This window comes from Pyxicephalus adspersus, chromosome 1 (assembly GCF_032062135.1).
Source record: "Pyxicephalus adspersus chromosome 1, UCB_Pads_2.0, whole genome shotgun sequence".
NCBI lineage: Eukaryota > Metazoa > Chordata > Amphibia > Anura > Pyxicephalidae > Pyxicephalus > Pyxicephalus adspersus.
The window spans coordinates 97309593-97330073 of NC_092858.1; the positions used below are offsets into that span (position 1 = coordinate 97309593).

Here is a 20481-nt window from a genome sequence, read left to right on the forward strand (position 1 = left end):
CTACACATAGGGCATGTGTAGAGCTTGGTGGCCCTATCTCAATCTAAATGTTATCTTAATGATAGCAACATTAGTTTATTTATTTTTACTGTAGGTGCAATGGAGTTCTTAGGAATTCATTAAGTATATTGGCCAGGCTATCAGCTTTATCAATGCAGGAGGAGTTTCAAATTGTGGTTCCTGATTCCAGGGAGCCTAGGGTAACATTTCACAAGAATATATTAAGGGTAGGCACTTTTAAATTAAACTGGAAACCACCTAATAAAACTAAATTAACAATATTATCCAGGCCCCTACATTCGTTTTACAGTTTTTATGCAGGTTTATAAAGAATATTACTGACTAAAATACATAACTGGTCTGAACATTACACAAAAAAAAACATGTTGATGTTGCTTCTGAAAGTATTCATCATGGCATTTTTATTAACACATTGCAAAATTACTATGTTTACCAGTGAGAAAACTGAGACTAAGAAAAAAATTAAGGTAAGTGAGGGGCTACTCTGTGATACAAAGTAGACCCTAAAATCATGACTCGGCCTATCTAAATATAGAAAAGCACTTACATATTTTTGGTAAAAATTGTTAGTTAGGTTGAGTTGAGTTAGGTGTGTTGCAAATATGCTTAAACCATGTATAACTAGAATATATAGTAAATCTAACCCAGCCTACAGTGCGTGGAAAAGAGAAAATGAGAAGGGAAGGAAGATGTCGACTAGGCAAATAGGTAAAGATGGGAGGTGAGCCTAAGAAATGAAAAAAAAAGGGAACGAATAAAACAAAATGAGTCTTAAACCCCTAACACCTCCACCAACAATGTCCAATAAACAATTAATTAGCACAGCTATGCTTGGTAATAGAGAAATTCTCTAAATATGGGCCTTACAAACTAAGTGAGTAAATAATGTTCTACCTGATCGTCATCCTTCGTAGCCAGCCTTCAATATGTTTGATGTGCTCCACCAGCCATTCCCACAGCAGTGGAAGGGCCGCCTTTCTCCAATAGCTAGGATTTACCATTCTGGCCGCCATGTGGAAGTGGTAACGAATATTCTATTTGGCAGCCTTGACCAAACTCAGGAGTATAGACAGTAAAGTTATGGTTGGACTGCTGGGGACTGAAGAGTATATAAGTATGCTGTAAATTTCAGCTTGCTCAGTTTCAAGAGAATGTTAGAACAGTAAATAGTTGAATCCCAAATCGAAACTTCAAAGTGGACCCAAGCTTTTTCTTTTAAAAAAGAATGTGCTTAGACTCCAATACTCACATCCTCTCAGTCCCTGTCTCTTAAGTACCTTTTGTCCACCACAGTATATCAATATTCTCCTGGGTTGCATGACAATAGATGTCATTTAACTCAAAAGACTTAGGAACAGACTGTGAGTATGAGGATGAAGGTAAGGGTGTCATGGATCTGCCCTCTAGGGAGGCGTCACCACTGAGCCCTGTCTAATTAAGCAGAAAGTGGCGTAGATCAAGTCAGCGCTCTTTATCATTGAGGTTTGCCAGCAGGAAGCCTGGAAATAAGCATTAAATTGAAGGTTATTATAAGTATACTATTATATTTATATATAAATATATACATATAATTACATCTCTGCTTTATTAGTGTATGTTATTTGTGCATGGGATGTTAAAGCCCCTCTTTGGGCAAACATCCCACACTTACTTACCACCCCCTCTAACCTATCCCACAGGTTAATGCTGGAGACCAACGATCCATGTATGGACATCACACTACCTTAGAATTTACAGAGGGGCCCTGCAGCTGGACAGTCAAAAAGCAAGTGACGACAAAGATACAGAAGACTTGGTACTGGAGTTTCATGTAACTGCAGTCTGTGGTCAATTAGAGCAGAGGTCCCCAACCCCCAGTCCATGGCCCACCAGTGGGCTGTGGTTGTCTGACAAGTGGGCTGCGAGAACATGCGCGGTCCGAAGTCCATAGATTCAGTGGTCCGCGAGCTGCAAAAGGTTGGGGACCACTGAATTACAGAATTAATGGGAGGTAGATGGGGGGGCAGGCTTACCCTACCCCTTGTCTACAGCCTCCTGGGATACTATCACAAGATAATATGATGGTTGATGTCAATGATATGTAAGCACAAAATCTAGTGATTATTTGACATACACCAACCTGCAGCTTGTAGATAAATGTTCCAGGAGCCTAGGGGCAGCTAAGGGTACATGACTAGTAGGATTGTGAAATTTGGGCAGTGGGGGAGCAATATTAAACTATTTACAGGTCAAAAAAACGTGAAAGTTCTTTGCAATGGTGTAATAGTGAGTGAGCTGATGACAAAGTAAAAATATTCTGCTTTGATGTATCTCTATACACTATTACATCAAAAATGTTTTTTTGAATGAAAAATGTATATATTAGGTTAATGAGGGTTTGTTTATTGAAATTGGTCTATGATACCATGAAGGAGCTTCTGCAAACCTAATTAGGTTAATTAAGGCCAATTGCAATTCTTAGTTTCACATTTTTATGATTTTCAGGATATATTTATTTCAGGTAATTATATCGTCCAATAGCTAAAGGGGATATAAATCCACTTTAAGTGAACCAAATGCCAACACTTTTATTAATATTTCAATGTTTTTATTGGAGTTTTTAGAACAAGTACTAACATTAATAAATCTTTAAAAAACAATCACAAAAATAATCACAGCAGGGGTCAAAGAAAGAAAACCAAAAATAAACAACTTGTAACCATGGGAGACATCTGTGATATATGGAAATAAAAAAAGTCCAAAATAATACCGGGCAACTTTCAAGGAAGTAATTGACAAGTCATCAATAACTGTGTTTCAGGAAGTAATACAGGAATACATCCAGTTCAAACAATCAAGGTGTTTTCCGCAGTTGTTTCCCGGCAACTTTGGTTTTATTCCAGAGTGGATATAAAGACGTGGATGCCTCCTTATCTGAGATAGGTTGTACCTCTGCTGTCTGGAGTAAATCCAGATCTCGGAGAAGTTGTTCCCCCTCCTCAAAAGATGAAAAGGAAAAAGTTTTCCCCTGTAGTTGAAAAATCAATTTCAAAGGGAAGGCCCATCTATATTTGATCTTGTGATCAATCAAGACTTGCAATAGAGGTTTGAGGGTTCTCCTGCGTTGAATAGTAAAAGGTGTTATGTCGGAGAAGAGTTGTATCTGGTGACCCTCCATCTCGATCAACTCCATACCTCTAGTGACTTTCAAGAGTGCTTCCTTAGTAGTAAAGTAGTGGGGTTTGACAATTATGTCCCTGGGTGGGCCATCTTGTTTGGGGGTCACAAGAGCTCTGTGCGCCCTGTCAAGCAGTAAGTGTGATTCTGGTAAATCTGGTAGCAAACTGTGAAGGAAGCGTCTCACTGCCTCTGCAATATCCTTAACCGATTCAGGGAGACCCCTGACCCTAAAGTTATTTCTGGGGGATCTATTTTCTATATCATCCAGTTTAAGCTGCATGGTCTCAATCTGTTCTTGAAGGAACTGTATTTCTTTGGAATTCTGATTAACACAGATCACAGTCTCATCCACTTTTTTCTCAAACATATCAATTCTGGCACCCAGTGATTGTAAATCCTGCCGTACTCCTGAGGTAATTTTCTCGGTAACTTTCGCTAGCTCGGACTGCAAAAGGCCAGCCAAATTCACATAAAGCCGATTTTCTGCTTCTGGAAGCAAGGAGAGGGGAGGACATACAGGAGGATCCTGGCTTAAAACTGAAAATCTGGAGCCATGATCAAACTGGTGAACGCTGTGATCAAGTGAGACAGAATCCTCTCCCTGCAGGCTGGAGAGACAGGGAGCCGCAGGAGAATGTCCTGGAGAGGGGGGTGATTGAGGGATCTGAGGGCTGGGGCTATCCAGCATGTCACTGCTGTCCTCTGGAGTGTTCTGGGGCAGAGAACTCTTACCCCCCTTATCCCCTGAAACCCCGCTTGTACCTGAAAGGGAGCCGCTTGCCCCCTTCATCCCTTCTGGGGCCTCACCACCTCGTGGAACCTGAAGGAGGGAGAACTTGTAGTTTTCCACCCCTGCAGAGCCACAGTTTATCTATTCTTGATTTATATGGTTAGCTGTGTGTGTAATGATGTTGTGTGTGTGTTCCTTACGTGTCCTGTGTCAGAGTCAGATCTAATAACAAAATAAAGTGGCTTCTCTATTTTCCCTGTTTTTTCTTCCTAAAAGGCTCAAAACTCTGATGTCAGTGCTAACCAATCACATAAGGAAACACAATGACTTCTTGGTTAGGCAGAGAACTCAAGCAGGATCTTGGTAGGGAGCAGGCAGTGAGTAATGAGAGAAGACTGGGGGTGGAGAAGCAATTCAGGAGAAGATGATAAGACTTCCAGTGCCATATAAATCATGCTGCTTTTACATACAGTGGCCATCTTAGCTTTTATATATTCATGTTGATATTACCAAGTCTGAGGGGAGTGACAATTCAGTGCAAGCAGGTGATAATACATATATCATTCCAAGTCCAATTTTAGTTTAGGTCAGCTATAGAGTATAGGTTTAGAAAGCTGTTTGTGATAAACATGCTGCTAATACAGACAGTTTGTTATAATCTATACATGTCCATTAGGTGAGGACACTGGATTCCCATACTTTCTACATTGATCCACATACTAATTGCTTACTATCAGTCAGTCATGATGCTATATTTTTTTTTTTACATTTACAGGTAGTCCCCAGGTTACATACAATATAGGGACTGTAGGTTTGTTCTTACGTTGAATTTGTTTGTAAGTTGGAACAGGTACATTATTTTACTAAATGCAATTGGACTGATTTTTGTTTCAACATATTATTAGGCAGTGTGGTGTCAGTTAATGTATAAAATCCTTACTGAAAGCTAATCACAAACAAGGCAAAAAAAAAACAGAATAAGCAGGGAAGCCTAGTTTGTATCTAGGAGTCGTCCATATGTTGGATGTCCTTAACTAGGGGACTACCTGTATATGTTTTTTTGTGATGACAAATATTTCTATTATGTGATTTGGACCTAATAACCTATTTACTAATATGTTTACATAAGATTTAATGATGCTACTCTCTATATGAACGTAATATTGGTTACTTTTTTTTATACAGTTTTCTTAAGCCAATTATTTCACTGATTTTAAAAGAGACCTTAAAGCATTATTTATAGCTCTTTGGAGTGAAGCACAAAATGTTTTTCATTCTGTGGTAAAGTGGTCACTTAAGCATAGCATAACAGTTGTCTCCTTGGAACCTTAAGGTGCCACAGCAGGATAATAGCTAAGCAAACATCAGATGTAAACCACAGGCAGGAACATGATGTACAGTTCCCCTGGCGGTTTACATGTTATGCCATTCTCTGCTTTCTAAAGATAATATTTTTAAAGTGTTCCAGCATTAGACAAATGAGGATGCACTGTACATGTTCTGCTTTTTTACAGGTTAAGAAGAGGAAGTGGTATGTAGCAATGATTATGTTTCCCTCAAACGAGTTGCAAAAGAAACGCCAATGTTGCTTATCTGGCTGGATCCTTAAGAAAGTCTCAGGAGAGATGAAAGTTTCACATATGAACTAGCAATGTGTAGCTTCTGTCAAGTACTGTCGTGAGCAGTATAAAAAGTATTTCCACTTTTTTGTTTGGTTGGTTTGGTGTTTTTGCCTTTTTCTGTCAGCCAATGACTTAATAGAGGAGAACTGACCTTGTGTTATCAAAATAGCACATCATTCACTAAGTGTGGCAGATTTAATAAAAACAAAATACAGATTTGGCTGCTCCTCCTCTTTCTGGCACTGTATTGAGTTTTTTGGGTTAAATGATGCCCAGAATCATCAAACCCATTTTTAGTGAACCCAGGGCAACAAAGACCTGCCCTTGGACATTTCATCACGTGTGCCTGGGATCACAAAACTCGTGGACAGCGTGATTATTACAGGACAACTGAGGACCACTCCTGGAAAGGGAAGGGGGCTTTATGGAGGAAAGAAGTGGAGAAAGGTAACAGCAAAAAAAACCAACAAGTTTACTTCTAATTGTAAAGGTTCATGTATAGCTACAAAGCTCTTCTTCTCGTCTAATACAATATTTTTTTTCTTCTATCCTCATCAGGAGCAAGAATCAGAATGAGAAACTCAGAGTCTGTGGTTTATATGTGGAGGGGAGTGGTGAATTGTTGTTAGTTGCTGGGGGTGGCTGTTCATGCTCAGTATGCTTTGCGATGACACGTGGGAACATTCTTTTGATTAAAAAATCAGGGACGTGGGGATGCATTTTTGATATATTTTTTGTTTTAAAGCTTTAACACTCAACACACACAGCTTACCTTTCTGGTTACTTTTATGACTACAACTAATGTCTTAGAATAAGTTTCCATTCAGCTGTACAATACCATTAAAAAATACAAACACATTTAATCAACAAAGCTAAATAAATAAAGTACTTTTATTGAAAATATTGCACGTTTTGCATAGTGAGAGGTCCAATCCTCAATTCAAACAAAAATATATATATTTTTTTTATGTGGCACGCTTTATACAAATGCCTGCAGTCTTTGGTTTTTGAATTCAGCTAGGAAAGGTTAACAAGCCAATACAGTAGTAAAACTTATACTATAATACGATTTTTAAAATGGTTAATCATGGGTTATCTAAGAAACATTTTAGACGGCTGATGGGAACACTATTAGGATGTAAACATTGGATAGTAGATAACTGCAGTGAGAAAGGCAAGGGGGAATGATCCAACACAACAGTTGGATAAGAGTTAGAAAACAGTAGGATAATGATGTATTGTATCCAAGAGCAAGACAGTAACCACAATACCTGACACTGTTATAGCAAAGAAAGTCAGACATGTTAAAGGACTGTAATCATTTTTTCAAGAGTACATGCATGAAAAAATAAGTTATTGTAGCATTTGATAAAACTAAGTTTTAACTTTTTTTATATTTTTGAACTGAGTATGTAAACAACAGGCATATAGTAAATACAGACTTTTTTTACCATAAGGTAGTACACAGATAAGCTATGATATGCATCATACGGTGACTTTTAGCAACCAATCAGACTAAACAATGCTAAAGATAAAGCTAATTCTGGTTATTTTTAATTGCTGTACAATGTTCTTTATTACACCCACAGCAATAACTGATAGGGCAAAAAAATAATAGGTTTTTAGAGTTTTTGGACATATGACATAATCAGATTTTAGACATCACATTTCTGCATCAGTTTTAGTTAGGCGTAGCAAGGTCTTTTTGCCTCTTCAGATGTTGTTTTTACTTCAAAAAACCTTCAAAACTATACCAAGCATTATGGTATTAAGCATAAATTCATAACAAAGCTTAACTTTGGTCTAAACTCTGTCTATGCTCACGAGTAAATGAGGGGAATAAGTATATACAGAGGGGCCCAAAAAATGTATACACATCTCAACATGAAAATAATTACATAATATTTTTATTACTAAATTTTTATAAACATCAAAAGGTCCCTGAAAGTCATGTTTGATTTCTGAAGTCACATTTGGTGCTCAAAGCGGAAATAGACAGAGACTAGAGCATAGATAACCATTACTGAACTATGGCTACATTTTTTGGGCCCCTCTGTACATTACCTTTGCTGTCCAGCAAATGCCAGTTAGCAGCAGATGGAAAACCAGATAGAAAACCAAGTCTGTTATTTGCTCTAATAAAGCTGCTGTAAAAGTTACCATGATCATTTAAGCATCAGCCAATCTGACTGGTTTTTGCTCAATAGATCAGGACTTAAGTGATAACTATATTTCAAACAAAATACAGTTCCTGTGTATTCTTCCCTAAGCTGGGCTAAATTCCAAACAGGGTGATGGGTCCAGGCAGAACCATACTCAGGACTGTGTATTTTATGGCATTGCTAACTCATACTGTAATTGTAATATAACACTGCGATTGTTGAGATTTAACTAACCTACTGCAGGACCATTTTTTGGTAACACAAATTCATGTGAATAACATGGTGTTCCTATATAAAGTTGGACATGTGTATCCAAATGCAGTCAAAAAATTAAAATATCAATACTAGTCACCTGTATCAAATATATTACAATACAATAAAAAAAAACAGAGAACACAAACAAGCCATTTAGATCAAGACAAAGTAGAACATATTTTATTTCTTTGTCCAGAGACTCTGGATTTCCTGGGATTTGTTACTGCCTTGCTCTCTGGACCAACACTTCAAAGTCTAAATTGTAATTTGTATCTGGCCAAAATTTGGTGGTTTACGGGAGTAAATTAAGAACCAAAAAATGCACCGTTTTGGCTTAAAAATACACAGATACAATGATATAACATTTATTAAATCTAAAATGGGGTTAAAAAACAGAGGGCAGTGCTACTGTTTTGTCATCAATGAGGTTTCACATGCTCTGATCTCATAATACGTCCAGTAGTGTCTTTCATACAGAAGTATTTAGGTATTGAAGCTGTATGCACCTGTCACCAGTGGATGATGCAAACAGATCATTTTGTGTTCTTGTGGGACCAGCCCAAGAATTTTGTGTATACTAAGAGGACAGTTTCTTCAGGTTGTCAACCTCCATCTTCAAAAAAAAAAACAGACATTGGTTATAACATAAAAAGGCCATCCTTTTTTTAGGTTTATCGACAAAAATGCTTCTCAGAAAAATGCCTGGATCCTATTTTTTGAAACATAGAGAAGACCCCCATGAGATGCCAAGTAAGTATTATTAAACCTGCAATAAATCTGTGAGCAATTAAAGTACAATATTGCTGTCATTGTCAAACAAATCAGGGCCAAGCAGCACATTGGGCCACATCAGTTAGCCTCGTCTGGAGCACATTCCCAATAAAAAACATGGAAAATGGCAGTGTTTTTGGTTGAATTTTCACTAGCTATGTGTTTTTTAAATGGATATGCATGTGTTTCTTTGGGAATGTGGGAGGAGACTGACCCACACAGACACAGGTAAAACATACAAACTCCTTGCAGTTAGTGTCCTGGCCGGGATACGAACCTGTGACCCAGTGCTGCAAAGATGAGAGTGCTAACCACTGGGCAAAGCGTGCTGCCGATTTTGGTTTATTGAGAATGCTTTTTAAATGCCTGCCAAACTTTTTAAATGTTTTTTTTAGGTATTTCAAAGATGTTTCAGAACTGATTGGAAGAAGGAAGAAATAGTAACAGCTTATTGTTTTTGCTGTACATAGAATAGCAAGATACAGTGTTTTTTTATTTACCTGGAGTGCTAGTCGATTCACTCTTTCCTCACTTATTTCTGATCTAATCTCTTGCATATCTGTCCTGTAAACGATCACATTACTGGTTAAATACTGTATTATGGTGTAAATAAATATTGTTGCATATTCTAATAAAAAAGTTTATAATACTTACATAATTTGCATTTAAACATTTGAATGGTCACCTGGGAATAGTCACTGGGAATTTTTGAATGTTTTAATTATAGTCAAGGAAAATGCAATGCAATAGTAATTGACTGGGTTCTGTGTAGGGGCAGTTTAGTATAAGAATTACCAACTAGATTAAATATCTACAAAATGCACAAGGGGCTATTGCAAATGAAAATTTTTGTACCAATACCGACATCAGCAGTAAATTACACATAATATACATAGAATTACAGCTTTGTGGAGTTCTATTACATCTGGTTTGGCACTGTTGTGGCTATTGTGATCACATCAACCAGCTAAGTAGGTACAGATCTACGAGCCCCAGTGTGAATACTTGACAAGACCCCCCCCCATAAATATTTTGACTTACTATATTGGTTGGGCTGTAATACAGTTAAAAGGTGATAGAGATCTTGTGGATGATCTGGAATAACTACATGACCATCTTTAAACACAACCAGTAACCCATACAGAGTGCCACCATGTTTGCACTGAAAGTGCACTGTGCAAGGGGCAGTAATTGAGTACGGCTAACGTGACCACCAATAGGAGTCATGGTGACAGGAAGCTGAGCATTTTCAGCCAATAATGTGGTATTGGTGATGAAGGGACCCCTAGGCAAGGAGCCACTGGAGCAAAAGGCCCAGGATGTCCTCTGTGAGCCTATGACACTGATGTGAAGGACAACCTCACCCTGTACTCGGGCTTTACAGGTTAAGTTTCAAGATTCAGTTAAAAGGTTTGAATTATGGTTTAGTTAAAATTTACTGGTTACATTCAGGATTTATGATTTTTTTTTATGTTAAAGTCCAGGGAATGAATAATATGTTTCTTAACAAAATTTTTATGATTGGTAACTGTATAAGACACATGGTAAAAGATATTTGTTTGACAAGGTCCCATAATAAAAAAAGAGAGAGAGGACAAGCTATTTATTTTTTACTATAACTATAATTCTAGAAAAAAATAAAATATAAGATAACTCACATATGCTTCCTTTTAAGTATATCAATCATAAGTTTGAGTGCTTTGATTTCCTCCAAAAGTTCTAATTGAGCATTCTGAACAGGTTCTGGGCTCTTCCTGGATAAGTGAGCCTGTGTGCTGCTCTTTGTAGAAGGAGAAGTTGTTTTAATGGTTAGTTTTGGGGTACTCTGTGGGTAAAACACAAAGGAAGTAAAAAAGGTGGACATCAAGCAATTAAAGCACATAATTAGATGTAACGTCTGCATTAAATTTACTACTGATCATGAGACAGATTTTTACTCAGATATTATAGACGTGATGGGTGTCACTGCCCTATTTAGCATTCCCTTCCTATGCACCAGAATTCAAATTGCCCCTCCCCAAAAGCTCTTGCAACTGAACTCCAGGCATAAAATATTTATTGACTACCGTATTTTTCGGCGTATAAGACGCACTTTTTCTTCCCCAAAACTGGGGGGGCAAAGTGGGTGCGTCCTATACGGCGAATGCAAGTTTTAAAAATAATTAAAACCGGTAACATACTTACCCGATACCGCGATCCCGCGATCCTGTGATCAGAAGGGGAATTTAAATTGGCACAGGGTGATCAAAAGGGGAATAATCTTTCAGAATCTTTTTTTTCTAGATTTTCCTCCTTTAAAATTGAATGCGTCTTATATGAAAAATACGGTATATTGATAGTCAAAAAAACTATATAAACCTACATATACCCCCTTTGTGTGTACTAAATATAGTTGTAAACTCGAATATTACTTTGCAAAATGACAATCACAGTGCTGCAAAATACCTGCATAGACAGCAGAGCTGGAAAAATGACTTTGCAGGTCCACCCACTAAAGGCTGCCTGCAGAAGACAACAGGATGGGGGGGGATACTAGACCAGTTTTCCAGCACAAAGAGAAAAACCATAAATCACTGGTGTCTAACACAGGAAAATTCGGAAGCTTTATTATGCAGGATTGCTGCATGAATCTGGAACAAAGATGCAAAGAACTCCAATATTTATGTAACAAAACACATGCCTTCATTTAGCTTGAAAAGTCAGCTTTAAAATATCCTAAACAGGTTTCACCTGTATATGTATGCCTTAACCCCCCTAGCGGTAATCCCAAGTGTGGCTCGAGGTGGATTTTTCATGCAAAAAGCAGCAATCCTGAGTCACACTCGGTGTTGCTAAAAGGATTAAAAAAACCCACTTACCTTGTTCTGTTGTCGTCCCCCGGCGTTCTGCTCGTCCCCGCAGGGTCTTCGGGACAGATCTTCTCCCTCCGATCTCCAGCCGGCGAAAGCAGAGACGATCTCCAGGGTGTTTTTGTGTTTTTTTATTTAAAGTTTATTAATAAATTTATTTTGTATTGGACATATTTTGGTGAGTTATGCCTAAAAATTATGGGCCTACAATGTAAAATAAATTTTCATGCAAATGTAACGCTTTTTGCCTGGAAATACGGATAGAATTAGAAAGCTAGGGGGGTTAAAGGTATTTTATCTTTTCTTTAAATCATGCTTATTCAGGCTGTACCTTAGCTGTGGGACTTTTAACGTTGGAAATCAAATCATCTTCTTTACTGCTCACAGAATCAGTCTACAAAAAAGACAATCCAAAAGTTTTAAAATCTAATAAAAAATAGTTTTCTTTTCTTTACAGATACAAAAAATTGCAGTGCTCCCAAGGTAAAGGTGAGTTAAGATTGGTCAAACCTATCCAAAAAGTTATACAGGAAACTGACTGATCTTTCCGAATTTCATATATAGCATTTAACATGTTAAAGCAACATCAATAGCAATCAACAGACCCCCTTTTTTCAATTTTGGTATGTTGCAGCCTGATGCTACAATTTAAATACTTTTTTTCCATGAATCTACATCAGTCAGTTTCAGTTTACTTTGACCTCTTGGCTTGGTTTTTGTTCTGATATGCATTGTTAACTATGAAGCCTTCTATAGAAAGGTGTGAACCTTTCCAAATAACAATTACTGAATTTAATTCACCATATGTGGACTCCAATCAAGGTGCAGAAACATCTCAGCAGAAATCAAGAAAAAAAAAAGGCACTTGAGCTAAATTTCCATTGTTGCTGCAAAAGTTGTGAATATTTATGTATTTGTGATATTTACGTTTTTTATTTTAAATACATTTACAAAATTATCTGAAATTCTGTTTTCACTTTGTCATTGTGGGGTATTGAGTGTAGAATAATAGGAAAAAACAATTGTAGCCTAAGCAACATAAAATTAAAAAAAGTGAAAGGGATCTGAATGCTTTCTAAAGCCACTGGAAAATGTCCATTGACCTCCTAAAATAAAAGCAAAGAAAAGTAATAATATTTGGAGCTGGATAAGCACAACACAAGTAAAACAAACAAAAAGTAACCTTGCTGTCTATGAAAACTTCTCAATAGTATAACATAAAACATTACAACATTACCCCAAATGTTGCTAAAGTTGACTGACTGCCAAATAAGGTCATTTGTAGAGAAAATGCATAAAGCAAAGATATTTTTTATCCAATAATTCTAAGCAATTTAGGTGGTTTGATTCTAAATTAGAAAAATTGTAACTTTTGTTGCTAATTTTATGTACTAAAAAATTGTTTTAAAGTTGTTTTTTCATCACAGTGTTCTACATATGTTTTGTTGTATTAAGACCCAATGACTGGGAAAGTTGTTGTAGAACAATGAATTCATTCATATATAAGTCTTTAGGAAACACTGCAGTGCAGGATTGACCAATTGTACAACATTTGCCACAAAATAAATGTCATTCAACGTCTCTTCTTTTATTGAGTTGCCCTGGACTATCAGGCCTTAACCTTCCCCGAACTTTAAACAGGGTTGACCAAATTCTTGAACACTTTTTCCACTTAAAAGCATCATGTTCATCATACAGTAGGAATATAAACTATATTTTTAGGTAACAATAAAAAAAAACTGCAAAGCTATAAATTCTCACCTCTGAAGAGATGACCTTGGTCTTTGGTGGACGTTTACCCTGCATTTTTGGTCTGTCCACTGTTGGATGTGCCAGTTTCATTGATGACACTTTAAGTCCATCTAACGTAGAGTTATCTACAGGGTGTAGAAAAGAGGAACTTGACAACAACGGTCTGCTTTAATAAGAAAGAGCTTAATAATATTTATTAGGCTGCTGGAGGAGATGTGGGGGGAAGACCATACAACATTGCAAGCAATTCTCTTTTAAGTTACCCTGACATCAACCAATGACTCATGACAATAGCTGGTGGCCCATATTATGGACTGCCAGGACAATATTAAGGAAGATTCCAATATAAAAATTCAAGCACAACAATGTGTATAGCACTGATTAAATTCATTGCAACAGACCTTTGCAGCCAATACAGGTTGTCCCTGGGTTACATAGGGACTGTAGGTTTGTTCTTCAGTTTAATTTGTATGTAAGTCGGAACAGGTACATTATTTTATTAAATGCAACAAGGACAGATGTTTGTCTCAACATAATATTAGGCAGCTTGATTGTGAATTAATCACAAACAATGCAAAAACAAAAAACTTTATGGAGCCTAGACATTTATTAACTTCTAGAGAAAGATGTGCTTTGATATGCAAAAAGAAACAACTGCAGAGTCTGCTTTGGTCATTAAAGAGTTACAAGAGGTTACAGAAGAGCTCAGTCCTTAAGATCAATCACAACCTCAGTTTAGCAAAAGATTTTTCCTGCAAGTCATGGAAACTTCCCCCTACTACCATCAAGCCTCCGCCCTGCACAAAAGCAAGCAGGGAACCCCGCTCGTATCTAGGAGTCGTCGATATGTTGGATGTCCTTAACTCGGGAACTACTTGTAGTTGGTGTACATTGAACATGTTAACTTACTTATTTCTTTGTTCTTGTCTTTCTTTTCCTCTGATAACTTTGTTGTTGATTCTGCACTGGACCTGTAGAATATTGATAAAGTGTTGACAGGCTGCATTTATTGAAGCATAATTTAAAAAGCAATGGTAAACATGAGCAGTGAGGCAGATCTGTGATAGATTTGAAACTCATTTATTATACCTGGGCAGGTAAATTTACAAATTCCCCCTAGGGGGCTCTATTATAGCAGTGATACAGCATAAAACATGACCCTGACCAATCTGTAACTGTGCACGAACTCTGTTGGTGAACTATGCCAATCTGTTGGAGTTTGCTCAGTATTACAGGTGAAATGATTTACAAATAAACATAAAATTGTCAGATAGACCTTAAATATAACTAGACCTTTGCATCCAAATGTGTTGCTTATTTGCGTAATAAATAAAAAGCTAATACATTTTGCTGTGTGTGACCTTTATTACCTGTGTTGTCGTCAACATCGTTACTAGAAGAGGAAGTGAAGTTAAATCTGTCAGGGACACAACTTTAAGGAAACAGTGTTTTTCTTTTTCAGGACATTTTCTGACAGGGCACAATGAATTCAATGCAAGTGATGGTAAACCTCCCCAACAGTTCCACTGAAACCTTATATCATAGCTTCCAACCATTCCCTACTCTTTCTAATATTAGAAACATTTAAGCTGGAATGCCACTTTCATTTAAATGAATATCCCTCATGACTTCTCCATTAGTACTGCACACATAAAAAGGCCATCTCACTTGCTAGCAGGACTGGCATTAGGTTTGCTCTTGGCAGGGACTGGCGGAGGAGGTGCTGGCTTCTTTGCAGGTTGATGCGTCACTTTACTTGTTGGCTCTGCTTTGCTCTCTTTTGGCTCTAAAACACAGATTACATTACGAACAAAAAAACTTTCTCCATACATACTTTTAGTTGATCATACTGTTTAAAATCATTAATAGAATACAGCAACATTATTTTTTAAAAGCAAATTAATATACCCTAGCTGATAAAAAATTTCTCAATATATTTTGTATAAGTTGTTTACAGTGGACAAAAATTAGACAAAGTGCATTAACCCAAAGCCACAAAAGCCAAGTCACTGCCTAAATAAACTAATTGCTGTAATTTGAAATTTGACTGTGAGTATTGATAGCATTGAATGCATGCAAAATCTCCTACTATCTTTTGTTCCAAAGCATATATTTATATAAATACATTCAATACATACATTCTGCTAATTTTTTTTCCAATGGCATATATGCATGTAATGAAGCTGATATATGAAAACTATAGAAATATTAAAATAAAGCTAGAGTATGATTGGATGTTAGAAGGCATACTTTCCTACTGTACTTATTAAGTCTGGGTGTGTCGACAGAGAAAGAACATTTAATCATAAAGGTTTTCTATATTCTGATCATCATTATAACAACTGTATCTGTTTTAAATGTTCTCTAAAATATGCAAATACATTTTGATGTATTAAAAAAAAAACCTGCCATGTGACAAAATTATTTGGTTTCTATTGCTATCCTCCTTTCTGAAAATGCAAGTTCCCTGACAGCCAGACAATTAGTCATGTCATTTTATTAGTCTTGTTAATAGTGGCTGCCCCCTTGTATCTTACACAACGTGCTTTCATAGGTGATCTGTAATATTTTACAAAATATGTTGATGACTCAAACTAGAACTGTCGCGTCGGTACGTGACTGAACACCTCGACACTTTACCATGCTCACTTCCTGCTAGCCATTTCTTGGAAATGTCACATAACTGCAGGTCTTTTGATAATGCAATCTATTTGGTTTGCCCTATAAAGATGTTGAATCATTTTCTGTAAGGGTAATGCAAGGGTAAATGGACATGTAAGGGTCTTTTAACACTGATCATAAAATAAGATTATACAGTTTTTATGCTTGGATTTGAATTTTTTTCTATTATTTTATAATTTAACTCTGCACAGGCAAGGGTGCTGCTTATGATACTCAGAAGAGAAGTAAACCTGAAATGGTAGAAAATACAGAGCTGCCATTGCTGACTTCCTACTAGTTGCCCGATTGCAACACTGATCCTCTTTATTTGTTACTTTGTTAAAAATCATGGACCTGTGAAAAGTATGCTGATCAGGGAGATGAGAACTCCTTATCTGTATAATTATTCAGGGCCAGGATGTACTGAAACCAGAGAAGCATGAGAGTAGGGTAACTGTCTTCTTATCAGCAATCAGTGCTGCAAGGAACACTGAGCTGGGCATGTGCAGTTTTAGAACATGGGAACATGCAGTAATAAACTGACTTCAGTTTGCATGCACAAGTGTTATGCCATCCCAAACCAGCCAATAAAGATGACTGGAAGACTGGGTGAAGGTGGCAGCACCAAAGATTGAGGGGCGCACAGTGATCACAGTTTTGGAGGTTTACTTTTGGCAAGTAAGCCTGTCATATTAGGCAACTATTCTGTGCATCCTTGCAGTTTCTGGCATATACCTTCTTGGGGCCCCAAACATTTCTAGGAGTTTGGTTCCACTTTAGACTGCAGTTTTGTCCCATTAAAACAAGCAGAAGTATTTAAAAACTGTGTGTTCTTCAATGCAGTAAATGGGACTGAATTGGGACTTCATGATGAAAAAAGGGAGCTGAACTTGCCAATTGGAGTTTGAGTCAAAGGTGCATATTCATGCTGCCTTTATGTAGATCTAAAGACTGTTTACAGACTTCAATTTTGTGCTTGGAGTTTGTATGTTCTTGTTTAGCATTTTACCTGTGTGATAGTTGATTGTGCACTTTCTTGCTAGAATGTTTTTGGGTTTGTACAAATGTAACAAGGGCTGACATAATCAGCTTTATATACTCAGTGAAGTGCTAAGATGCATGTCGGAGGGATACTAAAGAAAAATAATTATAATAAAATCCATAGCATCCATAATGCATAACTCTCTTAAACTTCCCGTGGGGAGTTCTATTTGCTAGATTGACAGTGGCTCTTCCAGGGAACCTCACTGTCATATACTAAAGGAGATGAAAACTGTAGCTGCAAAGTCATGTGATTGCCATCAGGACAAAATAAAGGTCTGTAAATTTTTAATTCAGCAGTTTATGTACTATCCGGTTAAAATATTTTTCCTTTATCTACTAAAACGACAGATTTATCTTAACCTGTACTTTAACCTGTATTTTGTATCATATTTTTATGGAAACCACTGGAGCCAAAAAGGTGAAAGAATTGCTGTACCACTGACATGCTTTCTGTTTCTTCTGTCACCAATCACATTCAAACTCTCTAATTAAATTTGAATCTAATGAATTGTGAGAAAACATATATTACATGAGGCTGTCTATATGTGAGTATAGTATGCTAAGGATGTGTTTGGGAAAAATTCTCCTGCATTCTAAACATGGATACAAACAAAAAAAAGGAAATGAGTACTAAAGTGCAGCAGAGAAGTATAAAAAAACAACATCTACTAGTAGTAATCATATGAAATGTCATATGATTAAATATGACAGTGGTCACTGGAAACTTCCCTTTATAACCTCCAACACCTTTATACTGTAACCACATTCACAAGCAGATAGACTATTATTATATAATAAAAAAGTGATTTGCAACCTACAAAACAAATGATTTTAATATAATGATCATACATTTATAATTATAATAGCCTACATACACTACAAAAAGGCCAATTTTAGACATCAACTATTGAGCCTATAAGTGCGCTCAAAGTAAATAAATGCAATACGTGTAAAAAATACACTACACTCACTATCCATAGTACACATTGATTAATCCAAAAAATGGTATCCATTGCATTTGTATGCATGTCATGTACTGAATTCATATTGAACATGAATATTTGGATATTAGATATAATACTTTGGAAAATATACAATATCAATTTTCAATATTATCTTAATATTTGTGTAACTAAACATAACGCAATAAAAACAAAAACATAACAAGAGCTATAGTTTCAGCTCAGGTTTTCAGTCACATATTTAAACTTTTAAGATGAGCACAAGAATGTTAACTATAAGTAATGTAGGAACAAATATTTCATTACCATCCAGAGATCTGTGACTAAAAATGAAAAATTTAAGTTGCTGGTGGTTTGTAAGGACCATGCAGGAAATAACACCCTTATATTATAATCAAAGGAACATGTAACTAAATCTGCGTAAAGCCAAATATTTAAAATGTAACAGCTAATATACAGAAAAGGCTTAAGAAATAACTTTGGTTAACACATCTTGGCCAGAATTGTGGTCGCTGCAGTCTGGAAAGGCAAAGGTCAAGACACTGACTAGATTGAAGTAATATATGGGGGCCAGAAAAGTTAAGATAGATATTGTCTGAGGATGTGCGTGATGTAGCAAAACAGACTGTTGGTAAAATTCTCTGGGAAGCTTATTTAGAGCTGCAAAGTTGTACCACTATCTGGTGTGAATAATGTAAATAATTGCATCACATTAGTAGTTTGGAGGTGTATGCAACACTGGGCCTAGGCTGCACTAAATATTCAAGTTCTGATATATCCTCCTATGGTATCCCAATAAAGCAAAACTAAAAAAATGAACATACTGAACTTGTCAGCTCCCATTGTTTGCATTTGTTTGTGACTCTCTTGTGGAAAAGAAAATCAATGCTCCTAACTTCTAACAATCCTTTCAACTGCCCTGACTGTCAGCCGTAAATGTCCTATTCAACTAAATCCTGTGATTGGTGTCACAGGACACCCCCATGTCATGTTCATACAAACAGTGAATTTTACCGACAAAGTTAATTTTAGAGAAAATCTGAAATTTACTAATAAAATGTTGGTTGGTACAGGACAAGTTGTTAAAAAGCCCTTAACATTGCTACCATTAGCATCAAGAATAAAACCATAAACAATCTTTTTGTTAATGAGGCCTGCACTGCCTAAATATTCTGGCCTGTGCACAATAAAAAGCTTTCTGTTATATTATTATTTATTGTGTTTGTCATTGTTTTTTATATTGTTGAGTAGGTAAGAGGTCTTTAAGCTGTATAAAAACAAATGTTTTTGAGATAAATTATGTTGCCTGCCTTTAATTAATTATTAAATTTAAGAGGGGACTTTGCCTCGCCCTGGTAAAGTATTAAGAATGAAGGATGTTCCACAGAGAAGGGAAATGGGCTAAATAAAGGTAAAGTTCACTGTTCCTGAGAACAGATGTTAGTATACACCCATTAGGTGGACAGGCAGCCAGAGTGCTGTTACTTGAAAGGCTGCCAGACTTATGGAAACTTGTGTGGTGCACTGAATCCATATGGTCTACCCTCTGTTACAAGTGTATGGTTATGAGAGTCACTTTTCCTATCATATACCAATTAAGAACAATCGAACAGAACTATTAACATCTTTACAAGTCCTTTAAAAAGCCTGCAAAATTTGTTCCTATAGAAGGAATACATTACATCTTTTTAACAGCTCAACAATGCAATGCAAATATTATTCAGAGTATCCAGGAGACACCTGGATTCTAATAGCTGACAATGTTATCACTCCATAAATGCATCTTGGAAATTATACAAACTGGCAGAAGAAGAGGAAGAAAGAAGATAAAATTTCATTGAGAATCAACTGAGAACATGGCTGACATCCAAAATTTGATTTTATGATTCGTATGAAGATTTAGGTATTCACTAGATATCTTTAAGTGTATCTAAACGCAAACGCAAAATTGTTATATAATGCAGCTTACAAGTGCTTAGATGTGGTGCCTGCAATAGTTATCTTTTTTTTTTCCCAGGGTAATCCTGGTTAATGGAAATAGTTGTGTACACTATAAAGGTTTTCTAAAAATGTTTTCTAAAAACGCAAATCAATGTCAACACATCTAAAGAGTGATCATGGTCAATATATTTTTGGTTTGGGGTTTATATATGCTTTAATTTTGGTTTGGTATTTAGATAGTAGCAGTTGTGTAAACAGGTCTACACACACAGGAAATATCACAAGTAACTCAAAGACAAGTTTCTCAAAGCAGAGGGATATAAAAGAAAATTTTACTATCGACATTTCTGTATTTTAAATTGCTATTAAGAATAAGAATGTTGTTTGAAATGTGCAACTATTGGTTTTTCTTCAAAACCACTGTTATTGACTAAAAATGGGATGATGTGTATTGGTCACGGAGACAACGTAAATGCTGCTGCTTTAACTAACTCTAAAAGTCTTAATATGATAGCCCAAAGATACCCAAAAGCAACCAAAATTGTAATGTTT

At 36.4% G+C, this 20481-nt stretch overlaps 1 protein-coding gene across 1 annotated transcript in view; it reads right to left on the bottom strand.

The window, feature by feature from the left end:
- Positions 1 to 6405: 6405 nt before the first annotated feature.
- SH3D21 (SH3 domain containing 21) overlaps positions 6406 to 20481 on the bottom strand; it is a 47342-nt gene continuing 33266 nt past the window's right edge. Inside the window, exons 12-18 of the mRNA XM_072419833.1 lie at positions 14990 to 15107; positions 14231 to 14292; positions 13331 to 13446; positions 11901 to 11963; positions 10379 to 10545; positions 9221 to 9284; positions 6406 to 8562 (exon numbers count right to left, since the gene is read on the bottom strand). Of these exons, the coding sequence (XP_072275934.1) occupies positions 8527 to 8562; positions 9221 to 9284; positions 10379 to 10545; positions 11901 to 11963; positions 13331 to 13446; positions 14231 to 14292; positions 14990 to 15107 (626 nt within the window). The 3' untranslated portion in view covers positions 6406 to 8526. The remainder of the gene's footprint in view (positions 8563 to 9220; positions 9285 to 10378; positions 10546 to 11900; positions 11964 to 13330; positions 13447 to 14230; positions 14293 to 14989; positions 15108 to 20481) is intronic.